At 42.6% G+C, this 24,283-nt stretch overlaps 2 protein-coding genes across 12 annotated transcripts in view; one reads left to right on the top strand and one right to left on the bottom strand.

Moving 5' to 3' along the window:
• Window positions 1-4,550, top strand: part of WIPF3 (WAS/WASL interacting protein family member 3) — a 35,496-nt gene extending 30,946 nt beyond the window's left edge. For all 8 annotated transcript variants that reach the window (XM_042802272.1, XM_042802274.1, XM_042802276.1 and 5 more), the window contains 4 exons: window positions 91-867; window positions 2,377-2,523; window positions 3,228-3,329; window positions 4,262-4,550. In XM_042802272.1, coding sequence (XP_042658206.1) covers window positions 91-867; window positions 2,377-2,523; window positions 3,228-3,329; window positions 4,262-4,302 — 1,067 coding nt within the window. In that variant the 3' untranslated portion in view covers window positions 4,303-4,550. The remainder of the gene's footprint in view (window positions 1-90; window positions 868-2,376; window positions 2,524-3,227; window positions 3,330-4,261) is intronic.
• A 4,486-nt stretch (window positions 4,551-9,036) lies between these two features.
• SCRN1 (secernin 1) overlaps window positions 9,037-24,283 on the bottom strand; it is a 38,593-nt gene continuing 23,346 nt past the window's right edge. For all 4 annotated transcript variants that reach the window (XM_042802127.1, XM_042802126.1, XM_042802128.1 and 1 more), the window contains exons 4-9: window positions 18,628-18,830; window positions 15,740-15,934; window positions 13,920-14,085; window positions 11,845-12,025; window positions 9,621-9,780; window positions 9,037-9,343 (exon numbers count right to left, since the gene is read on the bottom strand). In XM_042802127.1, the coding sequence (XP_042658061.1) occupies window positions 9,622-9,780; window positions 11,845-12,025; window positions 13,920-14,085; window positions 15,740-15,934; window positions 18,628-18,830 (904 nt within the window). In that variant the 3' untranslated portion in view covers window positions 9,037-9,343; window position 9,621. The remainder of the gene's footprint in view (window positions 9,344-9,620; window positions 9,781-11,844; window positions 12,026-13,919; window positions 14,086-15,739; window positions 15,935-18,627; window positions 18,831-24,283) is intronic.

Raw genomic sequence — 24,283 nt, 5'->3', positions numbered from 1 at the left:
CGGGGAAGGTGAAGCGCGTGCTCTTTGTCGTGCTTTTGATGAGAGGAAACAAAACGCTGAATGTATAACGCGTGATAACCTGTTTTTCAGCTGGGAGGCCCGGGCAGCTCCCCGGGCTCCGAGCGGCGGCTCCCAAGGCCTCGGCCCCACCAAACATCGGCGCTGCAAAGGCGAGCAGTAACCCCCCGCACCCAGCCGAAGGCCCGAGGGCAGCTGTGCCCCCCGAGCCTCCCTGCACCCCCCGAGCTGGGGCTGGGGCTGGGGCTGGGGATGGCCCCGGCCGGCCCAGCCTGCCTGCCCCCCCTCCCCCGCCTCCTGCTTCCAGCAAACCTTCCCTCACCTTCCCTCCTCCTCCCCCTCTCCCCCCCCCAGCCGAGCGCCCTCCCAAGGGGGTCTCCCCCAACGCTGCCCCTCCGCCCCTGCTCCCCCCTCCTCAGGCTGACAAACCCACAAAGTATCAAGCAGTTGCTTCGCACCCACCGCCTCCTCCTCCTCCTCCTCCTCCTCCTCCTCCTCCTCCCCCCCTGCCCCCTGTGCCCCCCTGCGGGTTTCCGAGCAGAACAAGCGATTTCTCCGCTGCTGCTGCTTCCTCTGCCCCTGAGGGAAGGGACTGCCCGCCCCCCCCGCCTCCTCCTCCTCCGCCACCCGCGCACACCTTGGCTTCAACCAGGCTCTCCTTCCCGCCCCCCCCCGCCTTTAGCAGCAGCGCTGACGTGCCCCCGCCGCTGCCCCCCAAGTCTCCCCACTTGCTCTCGCAGTTCCATAAGCCGAGCAGCATTCAGTCCCTGCCGCTCCCTCCCACCCCCGGCCTCCCCCAGCCCGCAGCCGTGGCCGAGGCCAGGAAGAAGAGGCCCGGCCGAGGCGCAGGTGAGAGCGGCACCTTCCCAGAAGGGGAGGTTTAGTTGTCTCCCTTTGGCGAGCGGGGGGGGGGGGGGGGGAAATCGCGCTGGAGGGCTTGGAGGGGTGGGGATGAAGAGCCCCTGTAGCGGGAGGGTGAGGTCCATCACGCAGGAGATAACACCCGAAGGTTGCCCGGCGTGTAACGAGCGTGAGAGGCATCAGGCTCTTCTTAGCAGTGGGCACGCGTGCCGTGTGGTTTAATCCGTGATTGTTGGGTGAAAGCAACGTTTTGGGACCGCTGGGCTGCTTGTTGGTGTGTTGGCGTTGGTGTGTCTCGGGCGAGGGGAGCTCGGGACCTGACAGCCGCGGGCGAGGGCAGCGCCACCGTCCCTGCCAAATCTGCGGCTGCTGGAGCGCCAGCCTGCCCCGGCCATCCCCTGCTGCTGTAGCCCTGCAGCCTGGAGCAACGCTGGGAAACGGCACCGGGAGAGAATCAACCAAAGATGGGGCAGCTACAGCCGTACAGGAGCAAATACGGCTGCAGCCCTCTGATTTTTTTTTTCAACAAAGAGGAGCGGCCAGTGCCTCCTGTGCTCAAGGTGGCAGGGCCAAACGCTCCTCTGACTACTTGGGAAGTGGGGATATTAGCTAGTGTTGCCTTGCCCAGACAGTAGAAGGAACTTTTACCAGACTTCTCTGATATAATGAATAAAAAAAATAATGAGCTTAGATCTGTGTGGGTTTGAGAAATGGAGACAGCTACTTAATAAGGAGCATCTGAAGAGAACATTCTGTACCCTGTATTTTAGCAGCCACATGTCGAGAGAAAGATTGCTGGTTCCCTTTGACAGCCATGGGAAAGGCAGTGTAACTGCAGCAGATCAGGTGCTTCGTGATGGTGATTAATCAGGAACTGTATTTTATTGAGGTGCCTCTTTCTCATGGTGGTTCTGCCTTTGAGGTTTCCATAAAATTAGCCTGCCTTTTTCTTGGTTATCTAGGGGGAGAAGCAGTTTCGAGAGGCTGCTGACTGGGAGGCTTTTGGGCTCCCTCCTCCTTACACAGTTCCTGTTGGTAGGTCTGCCCAGAAAATGTAAACTTTGACAGCTCTTTCAATTCCCCGGTGAAATGCACAAGAATAATGGTAATTCCACTGAGCAGCTGCAAAAGCGTCAGGAAATTATTTTCTTTTAGAGGTACCATCTATAGTGTGGTTGGTTTGGATTTTTTTCTTAAAGAAACTACTTGTTCCTGTGAAAGTGGAAGGATAGTCTTCCCCTCCAGACTGGGACAAAACCATAATTCAGAATGTCAGGCTTTCCCTAGAACTAGAAACAACAAGCCCCAGCCAACTCCAGTAATGACTTAGATTTAACAGTCAATGCTATAAACCCGTAGTCAGGCTTGACAGCAGCCATGAAGTTGGGTAAGTTAGCTCCAAATACTGCATTCCAACACTCCCTCCACGTTTGTGCAAAGCTTACGGTCACATTTAAGTCACGATGATGTTTATGTGCTGGTGTGCTGCTTTTTCAGGAACCGGTGCTGGGAAGCTGGTCACACCTCCACAGCCACCAGCAAGATCGCCAACAACTGAACTTACAAGCAAGTCCGGAGTCTCAGCCTGGGCTACAGCTCATGACCCCTACCCACCACTTAAAAATGGAAATATGCACATCCTTGGTAATAGAATCTAAATTAGATCTCCTAGCTGTAGTTAATAATTTTAGTACAGAAGCCTGTGTGTGTCTCAGACCTCAGAAATTAATTCAAGGCTTTCTCGTGGCAGTAACAGGGTAGGATAACTAGAGCATTGGAAACGTTTTTGTACGGCCTTATGCAGTGAGAGAAAATTAAGGCTTTTTCACAAAGGTTTTGAATGATCCAGTAGACAGGAAAAGGATGCACTACCTGCAAGATTATTTAAGATTGTGAAAAGTTGCTCTAGTGTGCTATTACTGTTCTTAAAACCCGCTCGTGGACCTTCATGAGCTTCAATTCTATAGAACAAAGGCTGCTAAGAATTATTTTTGTGGTCTGATGAATTGGCCGTTCATTCTTGTTCATAGCTAAACGGCTTGAAAACCACCTAGGAATACCTCTATTACAATATCATCAGTGCAGAGAACTGGAACGGCAGCCAGAAGCTTAACTTCAGTTAGTAGCAGGCAGTGCTTACAATTAAGCCAGAAAACTTGGATGGCTCACAGAAGTACTCATCACGATTGTTTATATGGAATGAGCCACTATCAATTCCAGGGGGAAAACAAGTCAGCATTTTTAACTGAAATTACTTGTGACAGGGTGTTTGTTTTTTGTGTTTTTTTTTTTTTTTTTAAAGTATATCTCTAATAGGGACTAATGTTTATTTCCCTGAAACTTCCCAGATGACTTTGAATCTAAATTTACTTTCCATTCTGTGGAAGATTTCCCCCCACCTGATGAATTCAAGCCATTTCAGAAAATATATCCCAGCAAGATAGCTAGAGGTAAGTGTGCAAACATGAGAAAGTCTGATAATTATCCCATAGGGTTAAAAACGGAGTGAAAATAAAGAACAGAAACTGGCATTAACGTGAAGAACTGGGCTGCTAGCATAGGCACAGGGAGGAATGGGATTTGTTACTGTGGTAATAGGGACAAAAGGTATAATGAAAACCACTGAATTTACTTTAAAGTCTTGGTAGCTAAAAATAAAATTATGTGTCTTGGCATGCAGTCTGTGTTATTTAGATTGTTGAGTTTGCAGAGCCCTTGATGTTAAAAGCAGTGATGTCACAGAAACAGACTTAAGCAGCTACTGAGTTGGGGGTTTTTCTGTTCATGAACTTGTGAAATGGCAAAAGAAAGGTGACTTGATCCATGTCTTCCATCACATGTTTTGATTTAAATACTATGCATGAGGTTTTACACACCTGAATAACAAATGGACATAGTACCTGAACCTTGTCAGGAAAGTGACTGAATGTTGCTGCTTTCCCCCCCCTCCCCCCCCCCCCTTAACTTACAAACTTGGTACTAGGTCACTGTTGTAGGAGCATAAGTTCACCTATCCAGCTTTGAAAACTGGTAGTTGAAGGTGCCAAAAGATCTCATGCCCATATTCTGCTTTTTACAAAACCCAGTCTTTTCTGTTTTATTAGATCAACTTCTTCTCCAACTTTTCATTAATTTTTTTTTTGGTTTCCATGCCAAGTTACTTTGCATGACTTTTCACTGCAGCCTCAGTCAGTTTAAACTGTCTGCTCTGTGATCTGATCAAAGACTTTTTACTGAAGGGCTACAGAACATGCGCAATGTATACGTAGCAGTTCAAGGGGAGGAGATAAATGCAGCATCGCTGCTGTAGAACTGCATCCAAAATACCTGTCCAAAAAATGTGTCTTTCTCCTCTGATTAAACCTGTCCTATCTATTTACAGATCCCTCTAAAAATCCTCCACTAAGAACACATGTGAGATGAGAAGAGTCTTCGGATGCTCTCTGGATTAGTATTAAAAAAGAACATCTCAATAATATATATATAAAACTGAAGGGGTCCCCATTACATTGATAAAGATTATATTTGAATTACAAGTTCTGCAATGTTAACATTTTTATAAACTGGAAAAGTGATGTAAATGATAATTTTTGAACTGGCCTATGTACTACAGGAATGTTAGTACACACTTTTAAATTACTGTATATAGGTGGATATTTTTTAAGTAAAGCAGCATTAAATTTAAATTCTTTGTCGTGTTGAAACAGTTCTTATTCTCATCATGCTGGCAGATGTTACCTCAGAATACTTGTTGCATTACATGCCCTGCAGTTAATTTTTCCCCTTCCATCATAATTTTTAAGTATTTTGGAAATTCTCCAATTATTATTTAGACATTCTTCAGTGAACTATCAGAAAGTAACGTGCTACCTTTAGTCTCTTTGCATGTTTCTTCACTTCTTCTATTCTGCCTATCCTCAGATTGCAGCAGAATGTAACTTTCATGAACAGATGGGCCCACAATCCTTTTCTCATCAAGCATGAAGAGGAGGAAAGACATGGCAAGGAGCTGTGGCTGCTGTTGAGCTTGCCTCTTACTGATTGCAGATCCTTATAGGATAGTGTCTGAAGAAGCCCAGCTGGGTAAGGGTGGTCACGGACTTAAAAAAGAAGACAGAACTTTTCCAAACTGGAGGAAAAGAAAGTCGTTCTGCTGTAAGCAGAGACCACCAGTGCGTGTGAATACACGTGCCGTGAAGTACGTATGTAAAGGCACGTGTCCTGTCTTCTCCTGCAGGCAAAGTGGGTATTTACCATTTGTGTGACAGACTGGCTTTGCCCAGCAATTAGGAGGGCTCTGGATGGGGGGTCAAGCACTTAAACAGGAAAACTAAAGCCACTGTTGTTCACCCGTAGCAGCAGTGAGGATTCATTGTCCAAAACACACCGCATGGAACCAGCAGTCCCCACAGCGGTTGTAATTGTCCGTATGTCTTCCCTCTTCATTCCCTTGGATAGAGCTGGTTGGAAAAAAACTAACAACCTAGCAGCAGACAAGACTGGAGGTTCTGCTTTTAATACGCAGCCTGGGGTAAGGGCTTTAGATTGCCGAGGTTCAGAGCTGGTCAGTGTCTGTTTTCAGCAAGAATTGCCCTATTCTTGTGCATTTCACTGCATCAGGGGCAGTGTTGCCAGCGAGTTGAGGGAGGTGATCCTGCCCCTCTGCTCAGCACTGGTGAGGCCACACCTGGAGCGCTGGGTCCAGTTCTGGGCTCCCCAGTACAAGGGGAATGTGGGCCTGCTGGAGAGACTCCTACAAACAGCCACTGAGGCGATGCAGGGACTGTGGCACCTCTCCCGTGAGGGAAGGCTGACAGAGCTGGGACTGCTCAGCCTGGAGGAGCGAAGGCTCAGAGGGAATCTCATCAACGTGTGTAAGCATCTGAAAGGAGGGTGCAAAGATGGAGCCAGGCTCTTTTCACAGGAGGCTCTGTCTGTACATCAGGAAACACTTTTTGACCGGGGGTTGACCAAGCCCTGGCACAGGTTGCCCAGGAAGATGGTGGAGACGCACTCCTTAGGGATATTCGCAGGCCATCTGGATGTGGTCCTGGGCACCTGGCTCTAGGTGGCCCTGCTTGAGCAGGGCAGTGATTACCCTTTCTTCCAGCTTTCCAGGGTTCCTGCACTCGAGTCACAACCAGCCCATGCAGCGCTACAGGCTTGGGGCGGAGTGGCTCAAAGCTGCCTGGCTGAAAAAGACCTGGGGGTGTTGGTCAACAGCCAGCTGGGTATGAGCCAGCAGTGTGCCCGGGTGCCAACAGCATCCTGGCTTGTATCGGGAACAGTGTGGCCAGCAGGCCCAGGGAAGGCATCATCCCCCCGTACCTGGCACTGGTGAGGCTGCACCTTGAACACTCTGCTCAGTTTTGGCCTCCTCACTGCAAGAAAGACATTGAGGTGCTGTAGTGTGTCCAAAGAAGAGCAACAAAGCTGGTGAAGGGTCTACAACCCAAGTTTTTATGAGGAGCAGCTGAAAGAACCAGGGTGGTTTTTAGTCTGAAGAAGAATGAGGCTGATGGGAGGCCCTATCGCTCGCTGCAACTACCTGCAAGGAATTTGTAGCGAGGTGGCTGCTGGTCTCTTCTCCCAAGTAATAAGCGATAGGACGAGAGGCAATGGCCTCATGTTGCACCAGGGGAGGTTTAGACTGAATATTAGGAAAAATTTCTTCACCAAAAGGGTTGTCAAGCACTGGAACTGGCTGACCAGGGAAGTGGTTAAGTCAGCATCCCTGGAGGTATTGAAAAGCTGTGTGGGTGTGGTGCTTAGGGACACTATTTTGTGGTGGATGTGGCAGTGTTAGGTTTGCAGTTGGACTCTGTCTTGAAGGTCTTTTACAACCTGAATGATTCTATGATTCACCCTATTGGAACAGGGCACTGCTGCTCCAGGGCGAGCCTGGAGCTAACGGCCAGGCTAGTTACAGTTCTGGCATTAATTTCTATAATTGCCATAAATTCCCCTCAGCTGTAGCTGTAACCGTGTTACAGATCACAGGTAAAGATCTTTCCCTGTGGCCACGCCTTTGAACAAAGCTATTTGGAAAAGACAGGTAACTGCATCTTTATGTATCTTCGCTTTTCTCTCAGTTCTTCCAACAGCTCAGTTGTGCTGCGTTTCTTCCTCCCACACACATGCGTGACCATGGTGTGGAGATGGTGTAAGGGTAAGCAGCTCTTCATCTGTAGGACCCTACGAAAGCATCATTAGTCTTTTTCTAGCCTATGATGATACCTCGCTGTATGTCATGTGAAAAAAATTAGTGATGCTTTGACCACTACTTGCTGTCACTGTCATTATTATAGTTACTTGATATGCATGGATATAGTAATAGTTGTTTCTCAAACAACTGAAAAAGTTTAATACCGTTTTGAAGAATATTTTGTTATAGTATTATTAAAGGCGACTTATTGTTGGTTCTCATTTGTTCTGGAACTTGTGTACTGCTCTGTAATAAGTACCTCCATAAGGAATTTAAAACTACTTAGTGCTAGACAACCTGCTAGAAGACATCTAAAGGAGAAAAAAACCTGTACTCCTGTTTTTATTATTAGGAGTATTTTAGAAGCAAACAACATCTTTCAGGGATTAAACTGGAAAACCTGTGCCCATTCGCAAGTGTTGGTGCAATGTTATTTCCATAGATACTGGGTTGTTGTTCAAGGTCTGTTGAAGCTTCTGATGTTGCTATGACCTGGAGCTACGGTGACTCACACAGGCTGTCACCCGGTGGCAGCTGGTCCCATTACATCCTGCCCCTGAGCCACAGCTGCACTCAAGACCACTGGAAGTTTGAAGGCTGGGCAGGTGCTCTAGTTTCTCAAGCTTGTAGGACTAGTGATTGCTCTCAAGCATGTTGGTTGTAGCACAGTTTGGTTTTTTTTTAAATGCCTTACACAGCTGAAGCAAAAGCAAAAATACTATTAGAAAATTACTACCTGGATCACTCTGCTCCAAACAATTTATTAGTTGTCGTATAAGCAGTTCCAAGTAAGGACATAAATTCCCACAAAGTAATTGCAAATGTTGATTTCTTCTTTCTTAAGAAACAGGCAAATAAGAGAGATTATGTTTTTAGCAGAAACATCTTCTTCTTTCATCTTGCCTCCCTCCCAGCTCTAAAAGGTTAGAGGTCCGAATTGTGCAAAAGAGCTGTGTGAAGTGGTAGATCCTAGTTTTGGCCCTCTGGTTGGGGCAATCATTGTTGAGGTGTTGCTGCCTTCTAATGAGCTTTGATTTCCTCGATATAAAAGTCCAAGGCTATCCCCTTCCCTGAACAGTGAAGCAGTTTAACTCCACGTGCTAACTTCCACTTGGTAAAGACAGCGACTTCTTGTCTGAACCTCCTGTTACAAAAACCCCAACCACCTTCACGTGTCCCAGGAAGCAATCTTTACTGGTTTAATTCTTATAAGCGTTTAACCTATCTCGCTTCTACAGGAAGAAAATAGGTGAAAAGCAGGTCTGTCTGTAAGACTGTCAAGGAAGGGAAGCATGCTGCAGAACTGCACTTAATATAAGGAAGCGTAAGACAGCCACTTGCAAGCCTAACCAGCTGGATTGCCATTGCCACCAGTAACCCGATGGATTCATCAGCTATGTATGCTCACCACGGAGATTACTAGGAACTGTTCAGCAGTACAAAGGCAGAAAGATGGAAAAGGGTCAGGTATTGATCAAGGTTCCCTCAAAAAATGCCAAAGTTTTAGCTTGCATATAAATATGACACCTTATTAATTGCATCTTAAGAGCCAAGAGGTTACGTATAGATGTCTCGGGCATCCAGGCTGGCACTGCATTTCAGTGCTCAGCACTAGAGCAGCAGCCAGGTGCGTTACAAACACAGGCTTCCCGAAGTTGTGTGCAGGTGAAGGCAAAACTTAACCTGGGGGACCTAATTCTGATCAGTTCTACAGGCGTAATGTCAGATGCTCGGTTACTGTAACCAGACACACCCTCATGAGCCCAGAACAGCAAGGTCAAGAACCAGGACTTACCTTCCTGCCCCCTCAAAACTGGGATTTCAACTCCACCGTTCTTTGTATGAATTTGCAAGAAAATAAAAATGCAATTCAGCTTTTCTGCAAGCCTAGTCCTGAGCAGTAGAGGAAAAAAAACAGATTGCTTTCAATGACAATATGGCAGTTAGCCTGATGAAGTTAATCTTTGCTTTAATTGGTTGCCCAACATACATATTTAAACATTCTGTACTAAATTAGCCAGCATGCACACAGTAATTGGACCAGTCAGTGACTTTCTCCTTTCACTATATACATACACAAACAGGAACACCACAAGATTGGACAAGGGAAAGCAATTTGTTAATTGGATACAGCTAGCAAGTAACATTTTTTTTCCCTATAAATGTTTTTCCTGCAAATTCACAAGTGTGAAGACTTTCTTTCAAGGCTTGAAGAACTTTGCAGTCTTCCAGTGAAAAGGCTAACAATAGCCACTGTAGCTGAAATGAGATAAAATTAATTTAAAATCCATTCCAAGCAAGAGCGAAACAGAAAAAAAAAAAAAAAAATGCCTGCAATGCATCTCAGGGAAAAGGGACTTTGGAAACAATCTGAGCAGATGCACTGAGGTAGAAAGGTGGCTTTGGACTCGATTCGGAACACCCTTAGCTTAGTGTAAAAGAGAAGGAAGAGGATCAGAATCGGATCCAACATGTCACATTCACTGATACCTGGTACCAGAAACTCAGTATCTAAAGAACTGAAGTGTTTGCTTACTTTATTTGAAGAACTTTAGTTCTGTGTCAACACAGTCATAGAAAAGATCCACTACTTCAGCGGGATCCAGAACCTCTGTACGAGTAAGGAGATCTTCCATTGCTTCTAAGCCTTGTTTCTCAAGGTCTAACATAATCCTCATCAGTTTCTGTCCTTTATCCTAAACATAGGAAACAACCAAACTCAATTAACCATCAAACAGGCTCAGGAAAGCGTTTTACTGTTCTCTTCTGATAAGGAGATCTTTTCAAATATTTTTTAAAATGAGAAAGCCTTTTTAAGTACAAACTATTTCTGTTAATAGTTTTTTTCTGGATGGCCAAAGGCGAAGAGGAACAGTGCTGTGCATTAAGAAAAATAACTAAGAAGGAGTTGCTAAGTTTAAAACAGAGAAGGAAGATGAAGGCTGGATAGAGGAAAATGGTATAAACCTTGTACACATGCTAAAGAGGTAAAGCAACTTCTTAAACCAGTAAACCCACAAACAGAACTGTATGAGAAGACTAGATGCCCCGAGGATTCTACAGAGCATGGTATGGACGTATGTACCCCACAGATCACCACCAGCAAGGTGATGATTAGAGCTGAAATTAAAACTCCACATCCCAGGGAAGGCTTTGCGTGCCATTCTGACTTACTGCTCTTCATGCTCCTGGGCAGGACAGTCACTCCTTCAGGAGTCATTTTGTTTTATCCAGATGTTATTTAAAGTCTCCTACTTTGTTTTATTTTTGAATGGAGGAGTGCTGTTTGTTTTGCTCGCAGCTTTCAAAATTGAACTCCAGAAAAAAAAAAATATAGACATTTCAAATGAGTGACAGTTCTGAGCTTTCCAGGAGTTATACCAGCTTTTGTGCAGAAAGAGTAGAGCACCTAAGCGAAAGTTTAGGCGCTCAGGTGGGCAGTTTTTATAGCATGAAGCCTGACTAAAAGCTGCATTTCCTTTTCTACCACAACTTTTGGTGTCAGTGTGAGACTTTAAGAGGGAAGAGTTCACCAGAAGCTAACATACACTTCTGCTAGGTCTTCCCTAAATCAGCATCTTGTGTAATGCTGTGGGAGCCTGCCACGCACAGTGAGTCCATGTTACCACAGAGGCCACAAATTTTAAATTAAACCATTCCAAGGGATTAAAAACTACAGCTAGCCAAAACTCTGTTTAAATAGAGTTTGTACTAGCAAGGGTTGCCAAGGTTTCCTTATTCACTAATGGATAAATCTGAGTGCTGTTATGTTCTCAGCAAGACTCTGACCTACGCAAATATGCACGGAGGAAAACTGCAGAAAAGCAAGTCCTCTGTGGAAGTTCAACGTGACTATGTGGGTCTTCCACAAACTGCCTGAAATACCGATACCAGCGTGACTGGCATGCCCTGGTGATCTCTGTTTTACTTCCTTGTAACCAGTTATCCAGTTTACTGCTGTGGTTGTAGTTTCAAACGTCAAAGAAGAGTTCTTGAAATACTTGCACTGGGACTCAAAAGCCCTATCAAAATCAGTTAGAAAAGCTGTACAGAATAATGCCTTTCCTGCCTTTATTTATTCCAAAATTTATTCCTGTAAGAGAATACACTGGAAGATTTTCAACCCTCAGGTACCTGTTGCATGGCACTGGAAAGAGTCCTTTCTTCTTGCATGGCATTTTCAGTTAATTCTTACAAATTAACAGAAATACATTAAATTGAGACTTGCAAAACTGTCATGTGCAAATTATTCCTTCAACAAAAAACCCCCTCAAACTATGTAGTCCTTAATCCGGTATAATTTAAATTACAGAATTCCTGCCATCATCCTGCCATATAATTCTGATACCATGTTGCACTAGCATCCAGTGTTCAATAATCACTTTAAAAGACTATATACACAATGGGGATTGAACAAGCTAATCAGCTTGTCAGTTTGACTTTTCACTTTGTAAAAGTAATGGAGCAGAGCAACACCCTCAGGAGAACAAAAAAAAATACGCAGAACAGTTTGCCCTTCAGGGGGCATCATTATTCAAGATAAACTTGCAAGGATTCTAAAAATATTCAGAGAACGTGTTTTGGTTTTTTGTTTTTTGTTTTTTTTTTTGTTTTGTTTTTTTTTTTTGGATTCCGATAGCATGGAGAAATGTTTAACCAGAACAGGTTGTATCCTTGTTTTTCAGTGAGTAACTCTGAAGTCAATTATGGAGTTAGGAATCTACATTTACTGCTTTAATTCCGGGTCCCAGAGCTCTTACCTGATCGTTCTCAAGGAGAGACCGGGCCCATTCATGTGCCTTGTACAATTCATGCCTGCGATCAGGTTTCTCCTGGAATCGAGGTATCTTTTTTGCAGGATCATCATTGCCAAAAGAAGGAGACTGTACTTTTGGTACTAATTTTACGTCATCAACAAAAATAAAGGGCTTAAATATGGACCTGAAAGAAGTAAGAATTACTGCTTGCAGTAATGAGAAAGATTTTATATACGTTATTGAAATGTTCACCAGGCTATCTTAAAACAACAGATACAGAACAGCATAGGTAATTCATCTACACTAGGCACGGGCCAGGTTAGAGAGTTGGTACTGGTCACAAGCAAAATAAATTTATGTGCTTTGAAAGAATTGGGTTTGCCAATTACTGTAAAGCTTTATTACCCCTTTTTACCTATAGGATTGTCTGGTCTCCTTCATGCCAGTTCTGCAGTTCCTTAGAAAAACAGCACTGTATTTTCCCCTCCAAGTCTTTTTTAAACGTCAGCATTCAGCCTTGCATCTGTTTTTCTCCTCTGTTCACACTGCCATCTCTCCTTTTCCTCCTAGATTTAATTTTCATTAAACTCACAAACACACACTTGTGTGTTAAGACTACATGCCTTGCTAAATACCAGAGGATTTGGCGTATAGCCAGCAGCACTTTAGAATTTTATGTCGAGAGGGGGTGGGGAAAGACACAGCTACCAGTATTGTGACATTTCTCAAAACTTCAACACTGACTTTGGATCTAAACTCCAGAGAGAGAGACAGACAACAAAACGCCAGCAATCCAGGATCTTCATTCCTAAGAATCTGAGAGTAGGTAGTGGCAAGCGCATGGAGAAACTCCCTGCCTTCCCTCGAGATACACAACAAAGCAGCACCCTGTGCTCCGCAGCGAAGAGGCTGCCAGAAGTGCAAGACTTCTGCAAGACATGATTAATAACCACTGCCTGCATACAGTCAGCAGGCTCATTGCTGCTACCTTTTCCATCCCTGTCATGAAGCCTTGCTGACTAAGAGTTTATGTGACTCACTAGCTGCACTTAAAATAATGCTTTTTTAATGCATCAGAGTGTAAAGTAAAGGCAGGCAGGCCTCTAAACAAGGTTTTTTACATCTAGACTCTCTGCTTTTAAAAAGGACCCAACTCCCACCAAAACAATTTGAAGCCTCACTCCTTTTAATCTCAAAGGATTTGCATCACGAGAAGTTTTGGTAAGCAAGCTTAAACTTCTCACTTAAACCTGAGAGTCTGAGCTGCATAATTCATGGTGGGTGGAAAGTCCCTTTGACCTGGACGACTTCTGCAGCGCTCGGTAACACCTCACGCTTACTACCACTCTTCTTACAGGAACGACTGTCAGCTGTTCAAGGGCACCATTTTCTTCTCCCCATAACCTCTTTACCTCAATGCAAGTGGCAGATCTCCTGAATAACTGCAAGTGGTTTAGTTTAATTTCTGTGAATCCCAGGTGGATTCTGTTTAAAACACAAGATAATTCATTAGTTCTTTGATGATCTGGCCCTTATCTCCTCTGCTGCTTTCAACTAGAGAAGACATCATTTAAACGAACTGGAAATTGTCCCTCCAATAAAAAACATACTTGGGATACCTGAAACTTGCAGAAGTTTTGCTCTGTTAACATTTTAATGTCCTAGAAGGCTACTGAGAGTAGCCTCTTTGCTAGTTAGACACTTTGTTTATTTGTTTCAGTTCAAGAGAAGTGACTGAAATGAGCCATAGCCTCATCACCTCAACAAGAACCCACTGGAAAGCAACTATGCTGGAGTAGTAGCTCTGGGCTCCTCCCTAAACTGCATTTACTCTAGAAGCTCTGAATTTAGGCAGAGTTCCAGATCTGGCCTTTCAGCCCAGTGGTGTCCATTTAGAACTGTAGCAAGAAGCAGTTCAGTAACACCAGACTGTCAGATTGCACACCAACAACTACTGATTGCATTTCTGGTTAGAGCATGCCCTTGAAGCATGTACCAATTTGGACGGCAGGGTTTGTTTAATATCTTTCAACCCATCATCTACTCTGCACCCAGGGAACCCCGATGCTGTGGCTTACCTTGAAGGGTCTGGCGTGCCAGTGAAGTAATGAATGCAAGGAAAACTAGGGTCCTGAGGCAGAACAGACACTATGCTAGCTGTAGTAAGGAAAGATTCAGAGTCCACACAGACACCACTATCCTTGTCACGGAGGACATCAATCATAGCTTGTGCAGAAATGTCACCTATATGAGGGGGGGGGGAAGAAAAAAAAAAAAATCCTGAGTGGTCAGTGGCTTAGACCCCAGGGAAGGAATTTAGCTTGAATGGGCTTTGGCCTATTATGACCAGTGAAACTCAACCTGGGCATGTCACAAATCCCAGTCAGTAGTTTCTATTTAAAAAAACGTAAACCCAGAATGAACTTGCCTAGCTAGTAGAAGAGAACATTAAGAAGCATTAATCAGACAATACAATTGCTAGGTAGGAAGAAATGTCACGAAATGGTATTTTTCAGGAAGAAGGCCATCATGTCTGTAATACTGCTTTAGCAATCACTGCGAACAGACTACTTACATAAAACACCCATTTTCCTCTAAGGAGCTACCGCTACCCAAGCCTAGGCAGAATGGGAGCGCCCTGTTCTCCCACTCTTCATCTATTTCCATTAGCTCTCAGTCAAAATTCTGAAACAGCATCTCACATTCACAGAGTCTTCCAGCAGAAGACCTAGACACTGAGATTTTTCCCCACGCCACTACCTACAAGAATCCCTTGTTCCCATTCTAGTTCCCGCCCGTATCTCATCACAGCTTTCTCCCCACAGCACCTCCATGTTTCCTTGCATTTCCTCCTTGGCAGGTGGGGCTTCTTCCCCAGCAACTTCTCAAACCCTGCACAGACTCACCCTTCCATGCACAGGTGCCCCAATACACCAGGAGACATGGAATAACCTGGCAGGCTGCAAGATCTGCAGCCACAGACCTCTGTCTGTAGGCGCCCCCAGGCTTTTGCGCTATAATCCAGGTTTTTTCAGACCTTTTACCTACGGTCCTTCAAAATTGCTGTATTTCCCTCAGCCACAAACCACGCTTCATGTAATACTACAGCCTTAGCAAGAACTCTGCATTGCAATAAATTCTGCACCTCTACAGTCTTGACATTTATCAACATGTGAAAATGCTAACAATCTAGTAAATTCACCTCTGTAGTAAATGGCGTTTTATAAAAAAGGTAATGCATACCATTTTTCACACATGAAGGAGCAGATATATGCCAGCCACGCACGGCTGCAGGCTGGTCGTTTCAGAGCTATTTTGGTCAGCTGCAGTGAACTTAAGTCACTAATAAATTCTGGTCTGGAGATAAACCCTTCCTCTGACTGAAGGGAACTGCCACATTGTCTGTTCTGCTAACTTTGTTGTGCTTGACAATGAAAAAGGGACTTCAGTTCGCAACTGACTAGTACTGCTCTTCCTTAAACTATGAACCTAATTCCTTCCCCAAAAGCCTAAGCAAACCTTCCAAAACATATAATCCATTGAGCTAAAGCTTTCAATGTGAGGCCTTTTTTTTTAAACACTATAATTTCAATATTCGGTGCGGCCACTATAATTATGCCAAAGCACAACTGTAGTGGCACATCAGAGCACCAGTGAAGAAAGTTATTTTACAGTTGCAATTCTGTTTTAAAGCCTTAAACCTGAGGGGGACATTAAGGGCTTCATCCTAAATCGTGGCAAGTTTAGGCACAGTCTTAGTTCTGGTCTTCCCTTCCACACAGTTTACATGTAGAGGTATTCCCCTCAAGTCACGCGTAGTTCTGGACAGAATGCCTGGAAGGAGGCAGTAGTGACTAAAAATCCCACTGCACACACAGAAAGATGGTTCAACACTTACCACCTTGCTTTTCTAGGCTCTCCCTGCCAGAACAGCAGGCTAAATGGTCATCAGCAAGAGAGAACACTTCAGAAAAATTGAAGTCTGAGTCTCCATTCCACCAGCCTTGACTTCTCACATAATTCCTTAGTTCAGGATGCTCGGCATCAATCTTTGTAGTTACTGAAAGCTGATTGCAAATGCATTTCACTCCCTCTGTAGAAAGAGCCACATATTAAAAGAGAGCATTAATACAGTTTTTCTGGGAGAAGCTGGAAGGACAATGTAATTTCATTTAGGAAACAAATTAAGCCATTGGTTAGGACGTACATTTGGCACGAGGGCATAACTACACAGCTACACACATACAGAATTACCAGTCGCTGCAGGCTGCAGAGGTCAATTCTCTGTGCCCTACTTAAATATTTACACTGCCTTGTCATCAACAGCGGTGGGTGGTTGGTCAGAATAACGGTTTTACAATCCGCACCTCTCACGTTCTGACCATCAATAGCGGTCTCCAAATGCCAAAGACACCTGCCCAACCATCCACTGCCACAACAAGGCTTAAGGTCCGATTTGATTTCAAAATATATTCCAGCAAAGCTGCATTTAGTTTAATGAACCTTCTTTGCTCCCCAAAACTGAATATTTAATTTGGAAAATGTTTTTAAAAGCTTACCAATTGCTTTAAGCTTCCCAGTTGAAAAATAATTTTATTGTAAGCAGCAAGATAGGCTTAAAAGAAAATGAAACTTAATTTTTAAACTTAAATTTTAAAATGGTATGAAGTAAAAAGGACGTGTAAGTAGCCTTCAAAGAATATTAAAGGGTTTAATTTGCTTTTCTCAAAAATACTGCGGTGCTTATATCTATATATCTACAGCATAACTAAAAGTAGCTGCTGCAAGGTACTCCTCAGAAAGAATAAAGCAACTGCATCAGAAGCCAGAGAGAGAGCTGATAAAGTAAACCTGTAAACTAAAATAAAACCAGTTTCTGGAATTTGGCACAAACCTTTTCTTGAACAGAAACCAAAGCAATATTTGTGAAAGTTATTAATACCGCCTTCCACAAAAGTAAGCTTGATTTTGTAATGCCTCATGCATGCAATTTAAATAATGAGCAACAATTTATAGTAGGAAGTGCACAGCATCAGCCTGCAAAAGTCACTGTCATTCAGTTCTGACTTATAGTAGGGTCACTGACAGCTTATTCTGATTCACAAACAGCAGAACTTTCAGGGAATTTTCTTAAGTGATAGGAATATTTGTGTTCATATCAAACTAGGCAAACCACTCCCTTAAGAGCGCTTTAAATGTTACATTTAGTAACTCACGTAAAACACTATTTCATGGTTTTGATCCCCCTCAAAAAAATGAAAATTTATCAAGCAAATAGATTTTTCCACCCAGGCTGAAGAACAGTAGTAGAAAGGATTTTAGAATGTTTATCCTTAAATTATTGTCAAAGAGTTGCTTGATGAATTCACTATAAGCTTCACAGAACTGCAGCAGCAATATCAGAAACAGAACAACTCCGAGGACAGAGTCAGGAAAAAATGCCTTCACACTGGGGAATGACGCATTCTCCCTGTTTTACCAGCATTTGTGCATTCATTTGAAAGCTTAAGGGGCACGCTTATGGTTGAAAAAAAGAACCCCCTGAAAAAAGCATGAAATACAGAGTTCTTACATGGGCAGCAGCCTCTCCCTCTGGCAGCCTCGGCAGGCTGCAGGAGATGGAAACTACTTATCTGCGGCTCCCAGGGACCTCCTGAAGAGAAATGAGCTGGTGAAAATCAGAACAGAGCTGCAGTATCATTTCAAAAAGCTGCAAGCAGCAGATGAAGGCAACAGTTTATTTGCTGGGAGGCAGGATGTGAAGGTTATGTACTGCTGATGCAGCTAAAAAGGCCGAGTAAAAAACACTGTTCTTCAAATATCACACAGGCAGGGCAACAGGAGAAGGCAGGAGGCTGTCACTGCATAATCCCAGGAACCTCAGGAGCTGGCTGCTTTCCACAATTTGGCTTGTATCGGGACAGCATTATCAGTCTTCCCTCCTTTATGTTTGGTAGCTGTGCTAGAAGACTTCCTCCATCTTGCAGGTATCCTTAAAATGCAAGCTTTGCTTGGGAAAACACCATCCCTGCTAAGGTCAACTGATTCATATTTGATGGCATGAACTGACATCACACAATATTACACAGCCTATTGCTTTGCTTTGGCATTTTCAACAAAGTTCAACCCCCCTTCTCCCCAGATCTGCTACCTCCTACTTTTCAATGAAGCAGAAATGAAGAGAATTGAATGGATTTGTCATAGCTTTGGCAGCTCTGGCTTCACACATACAGAAAGAGAAATCACCTACAAGTTTAAAGAGCAGAAAAGTATTGTTTTGCAGTATCAGATAAGAAATGGGGATATGAGGGGACTGTATGTAGTTCAGTAAAGCAGTCAGCAGCAGCCTATTCAATTTATCACCTGACACAAGCCCTTTTCTCAAAGCTATCAAGGCTTATCCTTCCGTCTTAATATTGCAGATTTGTAAGTAACAATTTGGACATTAAATCCAACAAAAGGACACTTGACATATTCCAAATAGTAAATAAATTGGGGAAAATAAAACACTTACCAAAGATAAAAATTTAAGCATAATGATTATTACATGGCTTATGTATACAGGTAACAATCTCCAGTTTCACAGAAAATACTAAATTACCTCAGCCATGCAAATCAACATAAAAAAAAAATAGTACAAATATAGAAGAACGTTAAAATTAATGATTTAATCAAACCCTTGCATAAATTAGTCACTTATTTAAGCTCAGTGACTTTAAGAGCAATTCTTCCAAGATAATTCTTTACAGTTATTTATGACAGGTTTGCTGTCAGTGATAACCTGACCTGTGATTTTTTCTGCTGCCCAGTACTTTCCAGAAGTCTCCAGTACCCAGGCTTCACTTCTGTCCACAATCAAAAATGCACTTTGGAAAGTATGGCATGAACTCCCATCTTCATAATAATTTCCACCTTGCCCATGTTCTTCCAACAGGGCAACTATTACATCCAATGCTTCTTTAGCTGTTGAACCTCTTTCTAGGCCAAGTCTGTAAGAAAAGGGTAAAACGGAGATTTAGACAGACATGTAACAGTGAGGTTTCCATAAGTTACTAATTTTAAACATTGGCACTGATCTGGTTTTAAAATACCGAAGTGTCATGTATGCCGAGTCTAAGAATTCTTGCTTTAATGAGTTACTGGAATTACAGGATGAGATATTAAATTATTTAATTTGTTTCAAGTCTTTATTTTCTACACTGGTTCTTTATTCTCAAGCCTATCATAGTGGGTTTTTAGGTTTTAAAATAGAGTCCAATTACCAAGGAATGGTCGCAACTACATTGTAAACATGCAATGCTCTATTTATACCCCCCCAGGTGGAATAGATTTGAAGGACAATTTGCAAAGGTCTTTTCAAAGTAACAGCTGTATGCAAGTTTACCTTTTTGTACAGAAGAGCGGAAAATTGCAAATGAATATTACCAGAGATCAAAAAAAGGGAAGGAGTATTCAGTATTACAATCTCCCTCCAACCCCTCTTTTCCAGTGCTCCAATACTTAATTAGCCATGGAAGCTAGATGTATGATATCCTTTGATGCATATTGCATGCTGCAGACAGAAGCATTTGTGCACAGCCGTGCCTCAGTGTTCCTGCAGAGGCTTCCCCCCCCCCCCAAAAAAAATTAACAATTAAGCACCAGGTATGGCTTTTGTCTGAACGAAGAATAACCATATGTCTAAAAGAACGTGACTTTAAAAGAAAGTTTGAGCAAAGCAAGGGTGTTTTATTAGGGGAAAGTAAACTGAGGCATGAGAATAAGTTTTACAAAGCTGCAGAGAATGACTGCAACCTGTCTTGAATAAATTGGATTAAATAATCCCTTGAGATAATGTACAGCTCTAACAAAGTCAACAATGAAAGCAGTAACCAGAAGAGTCCAAATCAGATGTGCAAATTATTCTGGTGGTTCCAAAACACAATTAGTGGCAATGAGGAAATGCAGTATTTCCAACAACAGCATATCCATGCCTCCATCCCTCAGGAGCATTACCTGGATCAAAAGGTCTCTCTGTTGGTTATGTCAACTTAATATTTTCCTCTGCATTTATCTTTCTCTAGCAGCTCTATGGACAAAGTAATTTTGATTGATGGATAGTTCCAAGAAATTCACCTTATTAAATTTAAGTAGTAGGCTAGCCCTTTCCATTTCCCTGGAAATCACATGACAAGAAAACACTACTCTGCTTCTTTCTTAAAAACTACAATACACATATAAGGTCCTGATAACTTGAATACAAATTTGTTGGTCTAAATATTTTTCAACCTGATTTCTGCATCGGGCCTGCTTTGTTAAATAGTTGGCTGCTATTAGCCTTGCTTTAGGCTGAATGATCGAAAGCAGTGTTTTCATCTCTCTCAGCAGCATCTATTTATCACTGGGGGACAAAGAAGAGTCAACTAGAATTTTAGGTCCTAACTTATAGTGACAATTTCTTCCCCGTGATCATCTTACTTTGCACTTATAGAGTCTTTCCCACTCATCTTGTTTCTCTTATTAGCTGAAACTTGTTTGGCATTGTTGTCGGCATTTTTAGTCCCTACTCATTTGTAATTCCTTCATTCGTTTCATCACTGGTGCAATCACTTTTGCAGAGCAATACAGAGATGCCAGCCTTAGCACACAGCATAGACATAATTTAAAAGCCAGTCCAAAAGCATGTCTTATTCATTCCCTAAGAACAACTCCAAGAGCTGTCACTGCCACAGGTAAACGAATGGGCTGACAACTACCTTCGTGACCACATGGTCACTAGATTCAGTGATAACCTGCTCCATTCTCCCCAGTTTATGAACAACAGCATTAGTTTATAACTAGATCAAAACCTGCCAAGAGACGTACCATCACCCTAAAACTTTTAATGTCTCCCTGAACTTTTCCTTCTGAGATGGTTACAGCCTAGCTTTCTCTGTCAAAACTACAGCAGAGATTCAGGCTGAAGAAACGTCTTTTAGACAATTTTTTTGCAAAAGGTTCCGATGTTGCATTTACTTCCATTTAACAAGGGTCTAGGCTCTGCTTTTGTTTGGGTGCTCCTATCTGTCAGTCACAAGGGACAGCAAAAAAACAAAGGAAAGAGAAAAACCTGCTCTGCACACCAACCACACAGCTCATCTCCACACAACTGTAGGTCTTGCCAGTTACCTCAGCATCAGTGTTCTGAGCAACTGCAGCATAACCCTCCCACTAACACATTTCACAGTACCCTTCAAGGCGAGCTGGAAGAAAAGATTTAAGTAATTTCACCCCCAGATGAGAGCTTGAATTATTCATCAAGACAATTTCAGTGACTTAGTACAATCCACTGCCTCAGTATCTCCAATATGCTATCACAGCATATTATAACCTTGTCAAAACAACATTATCTTAAGCTTTTCAACTTCACATATCAGTTACAGATGCAGACTTTCCAACTGAAGTAATTAACATGCATGATGATGACATTCTTCTTTATTTAGTTTTGGTATCTCTAAGGAAATTGGTAAACAAATTGATACCATTTTAAAGAACATTCTCGACTCCCTGCCAAGATTGGCATCTCTGTGTGGCTTCAAAAAAGTGATTAAAAGAACAATGACATAATACAAAAACATAGGGATTAAAAATTAAGATAACAATGCAAAACTAAGGGTGTATTTTACAGGTTTCTTCATATATAACTTTTGTATGATAATATTGTCCCATTCTAACTTTATCGGCATAAGCAAAACAGTACTCCATCTCTTCATATGAATTTACTTCCCTAAGTAAACAGGTGCTTTATAGAGGCAACTGTGCCTCAAAAAAAAAAAAACTGAAGCCACACTAGGAAGAATATCTGAAGAAAATCCTGATAACTAACCAATGCAGCAATGGTGGTGCAGTTTTCAAAGACTAGCTTTTGAATAAATCCCTAGAACAGGAAAGAAGCATTTTCTAGGAATTTGTGCCGGACCTGTTTTCTCCCAGTTTTTCTGCCTGTTGTGACTATGTTTATCTTCTCCATTTAGATAAACTGGGATGGGGACATGCCTACTTGGATTAAGACCAACTACTACACCTCAAGTCAATCACACAAACTTTGTTTCTTAAGAATCATTCATATATTCTGACATGCTGTGACACACTATCAAGCTACATATCTGTAGGTATCTGTTTTAATCCTCAGATACAGCAGTATACTAGGTAAACACACTGTTTTCAGTCATTAGTCTAGCAACCAGTTACCAAACAAGCTAGAAACTTTGTGAAATACATCTTTACTGATGTCCATCTTGGTCTTTATTGAATCAAAAAAAAATGCTTTGTCTATGAGATCGCAGGATGAATTTTCAATTTCCTATTTCAACAACAAAACATGCCGATTTCATAATTATACTACCCTGCTGAAAGATGCTTTCTGGCTTATTGAACACCATGTGCTCTCACAATATCCACCCACAGCCTTTGCCCATGGTGACTGGATTTTAAATCAGAACTGAAAAGTGACAATTCCAGATGAGTTCAAAGAGAGAGGAAGTCTGCCCTACAGGAAAAGAACAACCGCTTTAAGAGAATGTAGAAACAAACCCTTAGGGGACCCTGAGCATTCAAGCAAAATTTTATTCTACTACCTGGATGACATTCCTGGGTTGACAACTCTCATGCCTGCTCTGAAGAACACGTTTCAGAGTATAAAGCTTTTGGTTTCTTTTGCAAGCAGCTAGTCATACACGCACACACAGAGTGTTAGTCTCCATCCTTCAGCTAAGATCTGACACAGATGCAGAAGTCCAACACATAGGTGTGAGAAAAAATTTGGCCAGCAGAGATATGCATTTCTTAATTAGGCTTAAAACGTCTACGTTTCTTTTTATTCCAATAAATCCTAGGCAGTAGAACTGGTCTGTTCTACAGATAGGTAAAAAGAGGCAGAGCTGGTGCCAGCTGCTTCACTGTAGCCTGTATGATTAATTTTGTACTTGATGGCTTTCTATTCTGAGGTGATCCAAAACAGATAAGCTTAATGCAACTGGCCAAGTCTTCACAGTAAGAGAAAGAATCACTTTGGCTGGAACAAGAGGCAGATGGTAGTCTGCAACACATCTCTAGTTGTCCTTGCCTGAAGCACTCTCTGTATTTGAGCTACGGACAATTTCTTCTGCAGCTAAGAAGGAAGAGAGGGAGGATATTATCTACAGGTGACGATCACTCATAGTTTATGACTAGTTTCTCCTTATTTTGATATCTCCTGATTTGTCACTGTGGATAAATCTAGAGCTGCTGGATGACGTATAATTTGAATGTTAAACGGTATTTTGAGACCGCAGTAACCGTGACCAAAATAAGCAGAATTCTGCATCTAAACCAATGGTTTGTTAAAGTTTCAAAAAGATGGTAGTAGGAGGGGAAAAATAAAGGTAGAGCTCGGAAAGTCACCTAACACATCCCTTTTCTTGACAAAAGCTTGCCTTTTATTTTCTTAAAAGAGCCCGAGTCTATTCAGTCTCCCTTGATGCAATTAAACTCACCAGCCCTCCTAGGTACGGTTTCTCCACAGATTCCTTCAGTAATACAGAGTTTAGAGAAAATACTGAAGAGAAACATAACCCAGATTCCTTCATGCTTTTGTCATTGGTCAGATTCTATAGATCTCTGACCATATTTCCCATTTCCACTGCATTTTCTCCAACTGGCTCATATTCGTCTTGATTTATGGTAGCTGGAACCAGACACTGTATTTCTGCAGAGACACTGCTCGAGAACATCTACAATTGCAGTTTCAGGCAGCTATACACCTAACAACAATTTCTTCTAACCCATGCTTCCCAGCTTGCTTATGAGAATGCCCTTTAAGGTTTCAACGCCTTCTTAAAAGTCAAGGTATCTCCTACCCTCTATCCATAACACTTTTTAACTCATTACAGGAGTAAAGTAGAATGGTTTGACAGGATTTTTCTTGACTAACAGTTATTATTGCACATTTATCAACACCTTGATATCCAAGGGGCGTTTTTTTCCCTTCAGGAACTGAGGTTAAAATGGTCTATAACCACAACCCTTTTTAAACTCTATTAAGCATAGCCACAACATTTAACCTTTTCCAGTCTTCCAAAACCTCTCCCATCTTTCACAAGTTCTCAAGAAAAATGAGAATTCATCTGAAATTGGTTCAGCCCACTCATTAAGCATCCTAGGACAAATTCCAGCAGGACCACTGGGTCTAACATTGATTCGCTTAAGTAAGTGGTTGTTGTCCTGTTCTATCTTTAATTAAATTGAGCCCATTTTCTCCCTTTCCCCCACCCAGATCTCCTTTAAATTCTCTTCGCTGCAAGATCAGCATGCAGGCTGTGACTTACAGTGCAGCACAAGCCTTTTAGGCAGACAGCCTTCAATGAACAGACTTAGAGGAGTTTGTTTGCCAGTATTTAAATAAGGGCAACGGTTTGCATTGGAATGCATGGGCTGAAGTGAGGCA

This window comes from Tyto alba, unplaced genomic scaffold (assembly GCF_018691265.1).
Source record: "Tyto alba isolate M040663 unplaced genomic scaffold, T.alba_DEE_v4.0 Super-Scaffold_38, whole genome shotgun sequence".
NCBI classification, from domain to species: Eukaryota; Metazoa; Chordata; class Aves; order Strigiformes; family Tytonidae; genus Tyto; species Tyto alba.
The sequence above is the reverse complement of the archived record's forward strand: the minus strand, read 5'-3'. Positions and strand labels throughout refer to the sequence as shown.